General features: G+C 44.6%; 1 protein-coding gene across 3 annotated transcripts in view; it reads left to right on the top strand.

The window, feature by feature from the left end:
- Positions 1–16,061, top strand: part of SAMD4A (sterile alpha motif domain containing 4A) — a 239,889-nt gene that overhangs the window by 192,661 nt on the left and 31,167 nt on the right. For all 3 annotated transcript variants that reach the window (XM_049899471.1, XM_049899473.1, XM_049899472.1), the window contains 3 exons: positions 1,762–1,848; positions 11,390–11,723; positions 14,851–14,936. In XM_049899471.1, coding sequence (XP_049755428.1) covers positions 1,762–1,848; positions 11,390–11,723; positions 14,851–14,936 — 507 coding nt within the window. The remainder of the gene's footprint in view (positions 1–1,761; positions 1,849–11,389; positions 11,724–14,850; positions 14,937–16,061) is intronic.

Genomic DNA, 16,061 nt, shown 5'->3' on the forward strand with positions numbered 1-16,061 from the left:
CTTAGATTTCATTTCCTTTCTGCATGGCATAAAAGGACAGAGTTCCTCTTTCGTTCTAAGGCATCTCTTCCCAAGTGTGGGTGCCAAAGGCCAGTCAACAGAACCCCTAAACTAAGTATGTTTCATACCATGCTGTGCTCAAGAAAGTAGAGCTGACTGATGTCTTTGTTTCCCTTGCTTAAAATGCTATTTGCATGTTTCAAATTGACTTCAGTTTCCTTTGAGCAATGATTTAAAAGAATTAATGGTCTGAATGGGCTAATAATATTTCCCTTACAGGAAGAGGAGATTGTCCCATTTGGGGCATAGTTGGTCTGGAAGCATACCTCCTGGGAGATTGCTGGTTTCCCGTTGCCTATCCAGTACCCTCAGTTAACCTCTGCAAGCCTGGCTGAATACTAGTATTGAGATGCGAGACAAAGCTCAAAGTCACTGCACATTCTCAGATAATGAAAGGCACTAATTTCAACTTCCTAACACTTCTCCCACTGCTTTCTGGATCTCGACTGCTCCTTGAGATCCCAGGGATTGATGAGAACTGTTTCTAAGAGCATTTTTGTGTTTGGGTCAAAGTTGAGGAAAAAGTCTAAGTCATCAGTTGTTCAACTTGAGAAAAAACAAGAAAAAATTGACACAGAGGGCAAAGCCAGAGACCAGCACAAACTTTTCAGAGTACTTTAATTCACTTGAATCCAAAGTCAAAGCTAAACAGAAATTTCTCCACCAGTGCTTCATCTTAGAGAAGTGGGTTTGTTTGTCACTTGAGTCTTAATCTTTCTAAGTAAATGAGATGTCACTGGTATACCCATCCATTCCTATTTTAGGAGGAACTCTTTTTTTTTCTATAGGATAGTTGCAAGAAGTCACCAGAAGTTTGTATTGGAGATCTGGTTTGAGAAAAGACCTTCTATTTGGAAATTTGTAGCATCTTTAATCAACGAGTATTTAATTAATTCTTAGGCCCACTATTGTTATGCAGTTAAGAAGACAAAATCCACAGCTCTAACTGAATCCTAATCATTTGCCTGAAGTAATGACTGAATTATGGGCTTTGGTTATCTTCTAGTCTGGTTTTCCTTATGGAGATGGAAGATGGGTTGTGAACTGATAAAACTTGCCCTGTGTTGTGTGACACTAGGTGAGGACTATACTGGGTTTCACAACTTCTCAAGATGGACTAACATAGGAAAGGTTTGAGAAAGCAGTGAACATCTGCATGAGGCTGGAACCATCAGGGACATTGAGAGGGACTGAAGTGATAAAACCTGGAGATGAGGAGGATTGTATGACTTAAAATTTATCTTTTAAGACTGTGAAGAAATTTCATGCCTGGTGGGTTAATTGACTGTTCCTTATCACTCCCTCTCCCTAAAGGTCACAGCCAAAAGATATGGGTAAATATGTAGCCAAAGGGAGTTAGACTATTAGAAGAGATTTATGACAATGGGTACTAAAAAAAAAAACCAAACTCATTGCAGTCAATTCTGACTTACAGCGACCCTATAGGACAGATTGGAACTGCCCCATAGGGTTTCCAAGGAGCATCTGGTGTATTTGAACCACCAATCTTTTGGTTAGCAGCCATAGCTCTTAACCACTACGCCACCAGGGTTTCCATGGGTACTAAAGGACAAGATAAATGCATATTCACTAGTCTGTGAACACGTGGAAACAAGGAAGACAGTGAACGAATAAAAGACCTCCGAGAGTCTCTAAGCTGATTCTTAAAAATGTGATTCTGATACTTTTATTTAATTACAGAATGTTACCAAAGGTGCAAGACACAAAATTGTCATCAGTATTCAGAAGCTCAAAGAAAGACAAAATCTACTGAAGTCTCTGGAAAGGGTAAGTTATCGCCAAGCAAGGGAACATTTCCACCTTCAACAGGGAAAAATGGACCAAAGAAAATTCTCAGTTGAGAGTGTCATTGGCATACCTTATAGGGGTGTATCATGCTGTTTCCTTATCCAGCTCAGAAAAATGAAATGATTTTGAGTGACGTTTCCTGGTTATAAATGTGTCTATGTAATCTGACAGCTGAAATGTATTTATTCATTGGGTCCAGTCTGCCTGTGATTGGCCATGCAGCACTCTGATGAAGTGCTGTCAAGCACATGCTTCTTATATACATTTGCCTCTGCTTTTTATACATTTGTAGAGGTTTGTGTGATAGTCAACCCACAACCAAAGGCTGAAATCGTAGCAAAACCGTGTAGGGAATATGCAAATGTGATTCATTTCTGCTGTCCACCCAGGAAAACATCTGATTTTAAGAAAAGCCTACCCTAGAGGGGCAAATTCCAACATGTATACTCCAGGTTTCAATAAAACCAAAAACCAAACCCGTTGCTATCGAGTTGATTGTGACTCATAGTGACCTATGGAACAGTAGAATTGCCCCCACAGGGTTTCCAAGGCTGTAAATCTTTACAGAAGCAGACTGATACATCTTTCTCCTGCCAACTGGCTGATGGGTTCCAACTGTCAACTTTCTGGTTAACAGCTGAGTGCTTAACCACTGTGTCACCAGGGTTCAATACCAGGGATCAAAATCGTTTGGTAGATGGATGTTGTTGGCTCTCCAGAGGATAATTCCAGACTATAACTTAACAACAGAATGGGTCCCCACGACTCGGATAAGAATCTTCTCAAAAATACTAAATGCTGAGAAGGAGTTTATTCCAGTATGTAACTGTCAGGAAATTGATTGTAGTTTCCTGTGAGCAATAATTTCAAAGAATTAATGGTCCGCTTAAACAGGTTCTCTTCCTATCTTTGTATCTGGATGTCACTTGCTAATGATGGTCACACTTTAGGGCTATAAGATTTGTGACTATTCTTGTGGCTTCATGATTTCACATAAGGTCCAGAGGAGAGCAGGACCTTGTTGACTGTGCCCTGAGTTGGGATTCTTATGGACTGGTATTAGGGGACAACTGGGAGATGTGGATGGGAAGTTTTGTGTTTGCTGCCTGCAAATCTTGAGGGGTAGCCTTTTCTAGAAATCCCAGGGAGCCTTTGGAAGGGGATAAAACACCAACGTAGGTAGGTAGCAAGTTTTGTGAGCACCTGAACATTTTAAAGGAATGGGAGGTTTTCTGGGCTGTTTTTTTTGGGGGGGGGAGGCGCAGAGCTCTGGTGGTACAGTGGTTAATCATTTGGCTGCTAACTGAAAGGTCGATGGTTTGAAACCACCAGCCACTCCATGAGAGAAAGATATGGCAGTCTGCTTTTGTAAAGATTTATACAGCCTTGGAAACCCTATGGGACAGTTCTGCCCTGTCCTATAGGGTCACTATGAGTTGGAATCGACGGCAGTGGGTCTTGGGGGGAGTTTTTTTAGCTTATTCACAAAGGTATGTGTTACATGTATGTGTGTATGTATATTATATATATGTATACCAAAGCCCAAACCCATTACTGATGATTTGATCCCAACTCATAGTGATCCTATAGGACAGGGTAGAACTGCCCCATAGGGTTTCCAAGGCTGTAATCTTTAGGGGCACAAACTGCTACATCTTTCTCTGCAGAGTAGCTGGTGGATTCAAACCACCAACCTTTCAGATATCAACCGACCATTACACCACCAGGGCTCTTTATATATATGTATAATATGTGTATATTCACATATATATATAATATATATAATATATATTATATATCTTTATGTATTATATATAAAATTATATATATTTTTCTTTATGTATGTATGGAGCCCTGGTGGCACAGTGGTTAAGAACTACAGTTGCTAACCAAAAGGTTGGCAGTTCAAATCCATCAGCCACTCCTTAGAAACCCTAGGGGGCAGTTCTACTCTGTCCTATAGGGTGGCTATGAGTCAGAATTGACTTGACGGCAACAGGTTTGCTTTTTTTTTTTTTTTCTTCTTCTGTGATGAAAAGAGCTTTCTTAATTAAAGTGAATTGTAAATTACAAGTGACCTATCCAACTCAACCTAAAATTATTGTTGTTAATTTTATGCTAATTCCTTTACCAAGCAGCTTGTCTAACAGTGATTATTACCGTTTTTAACATAAGAAACTCTTCTCTTTGGGGAGCATTCAAAAGGCCAATTTTCTCCTTAGCAGTTAGAAAGTATAGAAGGTATTTTACATGAGGATTCGATTGCTAAGCATTACGGTAAAGTGATTTTTCCCCCTATTTCTGGAGCATCCATCAGGACTTCATTCATACTCATCTACCTGGTGGACAAAGAGGTTGAACTGCTCTTGCCCTTCCTTATTCCCTAGAGCCTTGGACCGAAATCAGTGTGTGAAACCACCAGGGCTGCCAGGTGGCACGGGTGGCCGTGACGTGCCTTTGACTTTTCTGTATAGCCTTTGATAAGTCGGTGACATTTTCTGTGCCCCAGATTTCACACCTAGAATAATATCAACTCAACAAAAATACTTTCTCCCTGGCTTACTGAAATGGGAATGTTAAAAAGATGCCAAATATAATACAAAGTACGATAGCAGCGAAAGGCCAAGAGGAAAGCAGTAATGAGTTTATTCAGTTTGACTTTGGGGAAGGTAAACTCAAGTCTCTGTCAGACAACCAGGTAGAGCTTGCTTCAGAATGCCCGCATATTCAGACACCCTGCATACTCCTCTTGTCAGGGGTTGGGGTGAATCTCTTCTCAGCATCCACTGAGGACAAAGCCCCTGACTTTGCTTCTGTCTTCTCAGGGACCCCCCCCCCACCTCTCTTGTTCTTTAGAGGAGGGAGCTGGTCATAGCCTGTTACCACTTACACCACCCTTCCCTAGTAACAGACTCAAGTCAGCCATTTCTCTGGCATTCCCAGACAACCCTCAGCTGATTATGCTGTTGGAAATGCTGTCATCATGCCCTTGCCTGCCTCCAGCATTCTTACCTCACATAGAACCCAAAGATTTCTAAGGAGATGGCTGGGACCCCGCCCAGAGTTAGTTCATAATCAGTAGCAGCTGCAGATAACCTCTAGGTCCAGAGCTCTTCCATTCAGTCAGTTACTGAACACTTACTGAGCAGCTGCCTCAGACTAGATTTGCCCCATCCACTGGAGGCTAACCGTGAGTATTATGTGGTTCCTGACCTCCAGGAGCTGGTGACATGTATTGCAATGGATAGTTATATTCGCAGATGATCTCACAATTGAGTGTGATCAGTGTCACCACTTTGAGGCAGGTGGAGGAATCTCCATGGGATGAAATAAACCCTCTGGAAAGGAAGAAAACATTTATGGGAGCCGAGTATTGGCTGGGAGACTCATTAGTAGCTTCTAGCAAGTCTTGATGGGATCTTGAACAAAGGCAGAGGCAGTAAGGATGGAGAAAGACAAGAGAGATCATTTAGGGAGAGTCCAGTGATATTCAGGGGGTTTGGACTTGGGTGTTGTGCGACATGGACATGAAAAATATAGGAGTTACTGGGGCAGGAAAAATGGAGTTCAGTTTGATGCGTTGAGTCTGAGGTGCCTGTGTGTCCCCAAGCTGAAATGGCAAGTCAGTGGCCAGAAGAACAGGTCTAGAGTTCAGGAAAGCCATTAGGGTTTGAAAGACTCAGTTGTGGGTTATCTGGGTGTGAGTGGTAGTTGATACCCCCTGGAAATGTGCATCAGGTGATAAGAGCTGAAGAGAGGCCACAAGATATGGAAGGCCACTCTTGAGGAGCACCACAAATATGAAGAGGGACTGAATGATAACAAAGGCTGAGCTCCACCCAGAGGGGTGGAGAGACTGTTTAAAGGAGAGAATCCCATCAGGTACCATGGATGGGCCACATGTGATAAGGACTGAGAACTTGAGAACTCTCCCCTGGAATTGACCATCAGCAGGTCACTGGTAGCCAAGATGAGAAGGCTTTCAGGGGAATGGAAGAAGACAGCAGGGGTAACCTATGAACTGGGGAATATGAAGGTTGATGTGAAGGGGATGAGGCCATGGAGTGAAGAAGTATAGGCTTCTCAAGATATCTGGTAGGAAAAGAAAAAGGAAGATAAGAATGGTCCCTGGAGCTGACTTTTCAATATTTATCTTTAATAACAGAAATGCTTCCATGTGCTTTTTTACTCACCATCCTTTCTTTTCAACTGACTCCCAAACTATGAAGCTGAACCATTCTCTCTCTGCTTAAAGGTAGACTGCTGCTTCTCTAGGCCTGTGCCTTTTCTTCAAATTACATCCAGGACTCATCCTCTGGAATTTACATCTGAGGGCTTGATTTTATCAGCTGCTGCAGAGACACAGCAGTTAAAAAATTTGTAATATTAAATACTAGATATTTCCAGAGTAATAATGCCTTATACTCATAAGAGGAGCCCTGGTGGGACAGTGATTAAGCACTCAACTGCTAACTAAAAGGCAGTTTGAACCCACCAGCTGCTCTGCAGGAGAAAGATTTGGCGGTCTGCTTCTGTAAAGATTTACAGCCTTGGAAACCCTATGGGGCAGTTCTACTCTGTCCTATAGGGTCGCTATGAGTTGGAATCAACTCAACAGCAATGGGTAATGGGATACTAATAAGGTGTATTTAATACTGTCTTAAAACCATTTTCATATATGTCAGTACATTTGACCCTAATAGCAAATTTCATAAGGTAATCAGGACAGCTGCTAGTATCCTTGTTTTAAAAGAAGGAAACTCAGGTAAGTCCAAACTGTTCAGCAAGATACTTCGTTGTCTGCCCTGGGAAACCTCTTCAGCTTCATCTCTGGCCACAGCTTCCCCTCCCAATTTAACCCCCATCCTCTTCAACTACAGATAGCTTCCTCTCTCCCCTTCATGCTGCTTTTTTTCTGGAACAGCCTCCCACACACACAGCATCAGTTAGGTGTCCTTTTTTGTGTTCCCACAGCTCCTTTCCTCACCCCAGTCACACTACATCACTACATTGGTCCCACTTGACTGCTAGCATCTTAGGCCAAGGAAATGCTCCATTTGTTTGTATATCCCTAAGGCCAACAGTGCCTGGCTTATGGTAAGGCTCAGGTAATGTTTGGTGAATGGAAGGAGAAGAGAGGGAAAATGGATGAGTAGATGTAGAAGACCTGTCTATTATGTGAGAAGTCCAAATTCTTACATGAAGGGAAGAATGGCACCACAGACACATTCCATAAGTGCTGGGGACACTTAGGGGACGAAGCTCTCTTTTACAGATGATTTGTACTTTGTTGTTATTAACATGCCCAGAGAAAGGCATTGAGCCAGTCTTCATCTAAGATCTAAGAAAGCCAGGCCAGGAAGTCTGGGATACTTGGAAAGTCATTTCCTTCCTGTTTGTCCGTTCTGAGCCTGTGCCTGCCAGAGATGAGCGATTGCTGGGTAGCAGTGGACCAGCCTTCCCGTTTTCTGCTTTTAAATGAGAACCTCAGTTCAGCCACTTTGTATTGGTACATTAGTCAACGGACAATTTCATGTTGCCTCTCTATGTTTGTAATGTAGGATTATATTTATGGTAGGAAGGATCAGTAAAGACTTGGGTTGATTCCTTATTTTCATTAACATGAAGAATGAACTCCCATGGCTAGTGGAAGGCACTGGATTGAGTTCAATTCCTGCCGTTTCCTAGTTTCCTTCTCAACTTGTGTGCTCATTCTTGAGTTCTGGAATTCATTTTTAAGAGTCATAAATGTAGCCTGTGTCTGATGGGTCATAGTGCCACCCCGCTGATGCTGCTGGCATAAACTGGAGTTTGCTGATTGAAAGCCAAGTTCTATCTTCCTGAGACAGTGGCTTCAAATCTGCAGGGGGAAGGAGGAGCCTACATGATTTCTGGGAAGTTATATCTTCCAGAAAGTGTCTAACATTATTCATTATGTTTATAGTTTCTTTTTTGGTGTGGTTGTCCCCAATAAGAGAATAAGATTTCAACTTGGAGCACATACATATTTCATGTTTGAAGGAGTTCAACTCTTACCATACTCAAATCCCCTTCCCCCACCACTGAATAACTACAGAAACCTTCTTCCCACAGGACAAGAGCAGGTGTGGGTTTTGCAGCGATAGATGGAGCATCACACACACTCATTTGCTCACCTCGGTGGTAGCTTCCACGTTGATGGCACGTCAGGGATACACGTGATCATCTCACTTGCCCACTTGCCCAGTCTGCCTTCATCAGAAAGCCTCCTCCCTTTTCTCTCATTTCCCTTCCCCTCCTAATCATAGAGTAGACAAGAAGGTCAGTACCCCCCAACAACCTGGGTGGGGCCAGGGCCCCCAGTTGGCACATAGTTGGTCAGAAAAGGTGGTAGGTACTCTCCTGGTGCGGGGCCTCTAGCTCACCTCCATATGCCCTGTCTTGATCAGATCACTGGGTCTAAAGGTAAGGCAGCAATCACATGATGGTGTTCAGACTCTAGAGAAGGGCCGGTCCAGTCCAGACAGTAGGAAAACAGAATGATCAGGAGCATACTTGCCTCATGCATTGGACTTGCCAGCACAGCTGCAGGCTGGTCTCACCATGGCCATATTCACCGTGTTTGGAAGGAAGGTGATTGATAGGCTTTCTGGACCTCTCCTCTTCCAAATAAAGGCCTCTCTCCCCTAAGATAGGCCAGAAAGTGGCCCCATGATCAAATTCGAGATGATTTGTGGGGGGCTACTTAGAATTTCTCTTCCTTCATAAACCCTGGGTGCCAACAAAGCAAAGGCACAGTTAGGCTTTGCTTCCACAAAGCTGGTTCCCATCCACAATGGGCCTGGTTATTGGTGTCCTCGGCTGTCCAGAATTGAAATTCATGTGTACAAGGCTCCCATCGTCAGATTTCCTTTTCTGATCTATTGCTTGGAAAGGTTTGGGTGCGGGAATGATTGCATTCTATATGCATGTGTCCCCTGACATCATCACACAATTCTTCTTGGTAAGAGAGGATCCCTGGAACAGATTGGGCAGTCGTGCTTCGGGCTTTTAAAATTGTGTCCTTGCTATTCTGAGCTCTCAGAAGATTAAATACTTCATTAGTAATCAAGGGCCTCGTTGTCAGTGTCTTTCCTGGGCCCCAAGGAGAGCTTTGCTTGCGGAAGCACTGGGGGTTGGCCCCGGGGCAGAGAGCCAGGCCCACCCACCATGCCAGGGAAGACCCCCAGGCTCCTGACCCAGTCACATTCCTAGCCACAAGTGTCTGGACATGTCCTGAACCTCTGTGAGCACTGGGCACATAGAAGAGGGTCCAATTTTCATTTCTGTTTCTAATAAGTAGTATCCAGTCTATCAAGCCATATGCAAAATTATTCCATTTTATTATACAGTATATAAAGATGTGTATATATTATAGACTTTTCTCTACACAGCAGCCAGAATAATCCTTTTGAAACTTAGAATATGTCACTCCACTGCTGAAACCTTCCCTGGGTTTCCCACCTTATTTAGAATAAATTCCAGCATCCTGGCCTGGCCTGCAGGTCTCCGCAGCTGACCACAGTGGGTCCTTGGGCTGCATGTCTTGCCTGTCTCCCATAACCCACTCTCGCTTGCCTCAGACCTCTTCACCATTCCTCATGGCTCCAGGCACACTCCCACCTGAGAGCCTGTATTAGTTTCTTAGGGCTGCCATAACAAAGTACCCCAAACCAGGTGGCTTATAAAAACAAAGTTACTGTCTCATAGTTCTGAAGGCTGGAAGCCCAACATCAGGGAGTGGGCAGCGTGATTCCCTTCTGAGGACTCTGAGGGAGAATCTGTTCCATATCTCTCTCCTAGCTTCTGGTAACACCAGGTGATCCTTGGCTTGTAGACGCATCTTCACATGGCGTCCTTCCTCCATCTCCTCGTCTCTGTGTCTCCTCCACTCTTCTGTAAGACAGCACTCAGGTGGATTAGGGCTCACCCTACTCCAGTATGGGAGTCCCCAGGTGACACAGATGGTTAAGATGATTTCAGATGATTCTAGGCACTCGACTGCTGACTAAAATGTTGGTGGATCAAGCGCATCCAGAAGAGTGATCTGACCAATCTGCTTCCGAAAAGTCACAGCCTTAAAAACGCTGTGGAAAGTATTCTATTCTACACACATAGAGTCCTCGGGATAGCTTAACTGATAACATCTTCAAAAACCCTATTTCCAAACAAGGTAAAGGGGGACACAATTCAATGCATAACACAGTCTCTGCCTTTCCCATGCCCTCTGCCTGAAGAGCCCTTCCCCGGGCATCCTCATGCCCATGCTCATTTGCTCATTTGGGTTCCTGCTCACGTCACCCCTTCAGAGGGGCCTCCCCTCGCAGCAGCCCGCTCCACACTGGTCAGTCTCTGACATGATATACACATCTCATGGTTGGGAGGTAAACTCCCTGAGGGAACCTGAAAGGCTGTTCCCACCATATAATACTCAGCACAGAGCCCAGCTTGTAGAAGTACTCACCCATACCTAATAATTTAACAAAGAAGCTCATAACACGGTGACAGACACTGACTTGGGCCTATACAAACATTAACATCACAGACACCCAGTGAGGCAGGTACTATTGTTCTCCCCATTTTATAGACAGGGAAACTCAAGTACACAGAGGTTAAGTAGTTTGCCTAAGTTCACACAGCTAATAGACAGCACAGCCAGAATTCAAACCCAGGCATCTGACCTAGATCTCTGCTTTCAGTCACTGTACAGTGCTGCTGCTTTGTTGTGGACCAAGTGAAGGTGTGAATGAGTGGGTTCCTTCATCCACAGCACACAAGACAGCATGGATCCTAACTGTCATACAACATCAAAAGAGTATATGAATGTAAAATGAAGATGCATTTTTATAGAGATGCTCTGAGGAACCCAGGAAAGGAAAAATATTTAAATCATTTTAGTGGTCATCTCTAGATGTGAAGTTTTCATTATTATATATTTGTATTTTCCAAGTTTTCTACCATCAAAACAAAACCCAAACCCACTCCAACTCATATCAACCCAGTGAGACAGAGTAGAACTGCCCCCATAGGGTTTCCAAGGCTGTAAATCCTTCCAGAAGCAGACTGCTACGTCTGTCTCCAGCAGAGTTGCTCCTGGGTTCCAACTGCTTACCTTTCAGTAAGCAGCTGAGCACTTGACCACTGCACCACCAGCACTCCTTTCTCGTAGACCTGGGTTAATATTACCTGTACCATACCCATTGCCGTCCAGTCGATTCCACTCATAGTGACCTTATAGGACAGAGCAGAACTATTCCATAGGGTTTCCAAGGAGTGGCTGGTGGATTCGAACTGCCGACCTTTTGGTTAGCAGCCAAGCTCTTAGCCACTGTGCCACCAGGGCTAATATTAGAACAATTAAATGGTTGCCTTCCCAAAGAATGTTCTGCTGACTTCCAGCAGCCCTGAATCCTGTCCAGGGAACAGGTCAGGGGAGGGGAAAGGAAGCATGGAGGTAGCAGTTCCTGACCCTAACAGTTGTCTTCCTCCTTTAACTGAGCAGGACATCATCGAAGGGGGCAACCTGCGCACCCCACTCCAGGAACTGCACCAGATGATCCTGACACCCATCAAGGCCTACAGCTCCCCGAGCACCACCCCGGAGGCCCGCCGCCGCGAGCCCCAAGGCCCGCACCAGCCTTCGCTGATGGGCCCTGAGAGCCAGAGTCCTGACTGCAAAGACAGTGCTGTGGCCCCTGGCGCCACGGCCACCACCTCGGCCGGGGCCAGTGGCGGGCTCCAGCCTCACCAGCTGAGCAGCTGTGATGGAGAACTGGCTGTCGCCCCCCTGCCGGAGGGGGATCTCCCCGGGCAGTTCACACGTGTCATGGGCAAAGGTAGAGCCTGATTCTCACTTTCCCCCCTTATTCTTTCCAATACTGTTCACCAGAGCTGCACACTCCTGCGGGGTTAGATAAAGTACCTGTCGGGAGGTGCCGTTGGCTCCACTTTACAGATACGGAAACCAAGGCTCAAAGAGCTTAAGTCATTTGGATTTAAACTCCCATCTCTCGGACCTCCAAAAGCCTGTTCCTTAATTCCATCTCTTTTTGCTCTGACTCCTATTAGAGTGCTCCTGTGGTCATTGGGACCTCAAGGGAGGAAGGTGGGATAGACGCTGAAAAGATGATTTTAGGACAAACCACTTCACTCAGTGGCTGGTTCCCTCCCCAAAGCAAAAGTGGCAGAAAATGAGTGAAAAGCGGAAAGAGCATTGATACCTTTAGTCCGTAGCCAAAGATCCCACTGTCCCTCAGATGCCAGGCCCCTTGCAGCAGCCTCTGTCCCCGGCCACTTGCCAGTATTTTCAGATGTGGACATGACTTAGAGCATTGCCAGCATGTCTGCTGGCGTCACCTGGCCTCTGCATTTGTATTCGCTCGTCGGGGTTGACCCACCACACAGAATGCTCTAGTCATAACACCTTGTGTTTATTTAGTGATTACTGTGTTCCAGGCACAGTTCTTTGTACTTTACCTATGTGGCTTGCTTAATGCTCAAATTAACCCCATTGTGTGCATAGAAGGAAGCCGAGGCACACAGGCTAAGTAGCCTGCTGCACTTACACAGCTAAGGGCAGGGCTGAGATTTCAACCTTGCAGTCTCCACCATCCACTTGGTGACAACTGTGCCTTCCTATACGTTCAAGACAGAGCAAAGTTAAGGGCCATGTCATGGCTCCCATTTACTCACAGCTGATAAAACCCAAACCTAAAGGGCTGGCTGTCATTCAGCCCCTCCCTACCCTCCACTGCTCGCTCCTACCACCTAATTCTGCACTCCAGCCAGACTTTCTATCTCTGAGTTCCCCAAAGCTTGCATGTTCTCTTGCCTCCGAGCTTTTGTACATTTGTTCCCTTTGCCTAGAATTGGAGCCCTACCAGTCCATATAAATCCTTACTGTGAATTACAAAATGGCAACCCCTTTGAGTGGATACAGCGCTGCAGGCACTGGCCTTGGTGTGCCACTGTACAGTGTATACTTGAACTTCCATATGTAGCAGCCTTGCCTAGAACACTCTTCACCAAAAGGCATAAGCCCCTGAGCTTTGTCATTGCAGTGAGAAACACCCTTGATATGTGTCTGAAAAGGACATAAATTCATAGAAATACTGTTTATGAGATGACTCATAGCTCTCCTTAGAGTTAGATGAGGGTAGCTTGGTGGCTTAGTGGGTTCTTCTCCCCCTACTCACCTCCTCATTCTCCCCACCTGCCCTTGCTCACCTTCACCCCAGGTGGGCTCTTAGCTGTGTTGGATTAGGACAGATCCCCCCACGTGTGAGGACACAGTCCTGCCAAGCCCACATGGGGGTGGTTACCCGAATGTACATCACATCCTCCCTGTGAGGAATCCCATGAAGGGCTCAGCCGTCAGGATATCAAGACTCCCTCAGCACTGCTTCTTTTACTATTTTAACTACCTTAAAAGAAATTGCAAAACTAATTCATGTTCAACATAAAAAATTCAAACTAAACAAAATAGTGGGAAGTGAAAAGCAATGCCCCGCTCCGAGCCCAAGTTGGCTGCTATTAACAGTTTGTGGATATCTCTTCAGAAATTTTATAATCATATACAAGCACATGCATATTCTTCTTTATACACAAACAGGCCATACTTACATTCTTTTCTGCTGTTGGGGTTTCTTTTCATTATATATCTTCACTGTTTCTGTTAATACAAGTAGCACCACCTCATTCCTTTTTAAAGGTTGCATACTATTCGCTGTATTCATAAACCATAAATTATGTAATAGGGCCCCAATTAATGGATACTGAAGTGGTTTCTAAGTTCTTGCTATAACAAACAATGCTACAGTGAAAATCTGTAAGCAAAGACATCTGTGAATATGATACCAAGGAGGTGGGAGAAATGGGATTCCATGACAGATTGGTTATGTGGGTTTAGGGAGAAAGAATCGAATATGATGCCCAGGTTTCGAGGTTGGTCTACTTGAATGCAAGGCATTTCATTCTCTGATTAACTTTTGTCCCACCCTCCCCCCCATGGCCTTCTAACCACTACCTCCAAAGTAAGAGCATTGCAGCCTCTATGATTAGAGTGAGGAGCCCTGGTGGCACAGTGGTTAAAGAACTCAGCTGCTAACTGAAAGGTTGGCGGTTCAAACCTACCAGCTGCTCTGAGGGAGAGAGATGTAGTAGTCTGCTCCATAAAGATGACAGCCTTGGAAACTCTATGAGGCAGTTCTACTGTGTCGTATACGGTCACTATGAGTCAGAATCAACTCGACAGCAATGGGTATGATAAGAGCATAACGTGAGAAATCATTTGTGTGTGCTCTAGCCACAGACTGACTGCTTCGTCTATATTAGCGTTTGCTTGAGTGTGTTGGTGAACCCGTGTATATGTAAGTGTGCACATCACATTGAGAAAATAACCCTCCAATGGCTCAGGTGATTGAATCGCAGGCTTGCTTCCTGCTCATGTCTACACCCACACACCTCACATTCTGAAAGACATGCCAGCCACGTTCCTACAAACACAAACTTGACTGCCTTTCCACCTGGCTAGAGGTGAGGCATGCGGTTCATTCATAAAATCACAGAGACTGCTCTCTGACAGGGCCGATGTTCTGTGATGCCTTTGAACCCCCTTCTCCAAAGGAGCCTCTTTCAAAGACAGAGCTAGGGACACTGCTGCCAACTGCCATGTTCTCCCTCTCACAGAGTGTCTGTCTCAGGCTCGATTGCAGAAGGCTTAATATAGAATGGTATGACTGGAATTAACTGAAGGGGCTTCTGAAGGCAAGGGCTTTTGTGGTAATCAAGCCTTTGACTTCAGCAGAATGAGGAGCCTCCTGGCCTTTTTTGTGAACCTTACGTAAACCCACAGGCACACACACCTTTCAAAATATTGGTCCTGAAAGGAAATCAGAGGCAGATTTCAGAGGTTAGGGTGGGCGTACATTTTTCTAATTCATCTATTTTTTTTTCAATCCACAGTGTGTACACAGCTCTTGGTCTCCAGACCTGATGAGGAAAATATAAGTTCCTATTTACAGCTCATAGACAAGTGTCTCATTCATGAGGTGAGTGGTGACAGGTTTTCCAAGACTGGTTTTCTCATTGCTTAGACATGATTCTCAGAGTTTCTGTGATGTGATCATTTTGGTGTCCAACAACTTGTTTCTGAGGGGCGGATAGTCGTGAATAATAGCTCGGGCAGAGCTAAGCTATGGCAGCCTCAAACCTAAACACATCTCGTGTATGCTTCAGTGTCCAAAGATTTGCCTAGATGAGAGTTCTGATGTGAGGGTAAATGCCCAAGAAAACTTCTGACACTGGAAGAGTCCCTGAGTGGCCAAGCCTGGAGGGTTAGCACAGAGCCCTGCCACCCGGACCTTGGCTTTTTCAAGGCTTCTTAAGTTTTGTGCTAAAACATTGCCTTTTGACCCAGGAAAACTTGAGAGAAGGAGCAAAAGAAATACTGTGTGTTTGTGTGTCTATGTGCATGTGGTTTGATGGCTGTTAACGCTGGTTCTGTTTTTATCATGGTAGAAAATATATAAAACAAAACATTTGCCATTTCAACATTTCTTACATGTACAATTTAGTGACATTAATCACATTCATCATGTTGTGCGGCCATCACCACTGTTGCCAGTTTTCCACGTCACCCTTAAGAGAAGCAGCAGCTCAGTGTACCCTAACAGTGACTCCTGGTTTATCCCTTCCCTCCTGGCCCTGGTAACCACTAATGAACTTTGGTCTCTATATATTTGCCTATTCTAGATATCCCGTATCAGTGGGATCACACAATATTTGTTCTTTTGTCTGACTGATTTCACTCAGCATCATGTTTTCAAGTTCATCTATGTTGTAGCACGCATGTATCAGAACTTCATTTCTCTTTATAGCTGAGTAATATGCCATTGCATGTATATACCACATTTTGTTTATCCATTTATCTGGTAAGGGACATTTAGGTTGTTTCTACATTTGGGGTATTGTGAATAGTGCCACAGTGAACATTGGTGTAAAGATATTTAAGTTCCTGCTTTAAATTAGGGGTGGAATGCTGTGTTTCTGTTTTGACTTGTGATTTTTTATAGGCATTGTATTAGCCATCTGTCCTTTCGAAGGACTGAGGCAGGCTGGAGCTGTGCCTACCAGACACAGCGCACAGTCTTGACATGTGGAGCAAAACAGGTCCT

The sequence above is a fragment of the Elephas maximus genome, chromosome 10, assembly GCF_024166365.1.
Source record: "Elephas maximus indicus isolate mEleMax1 chromosome 10, mEleMax1 primary haplotype, whole genome shotgun sequence".
Lineage (NCBI taxonomy): Eukaryota > Metazoa > Chordata > Mammalia > Proboscidea > Elephantidae > Elephas > Elephas maximus.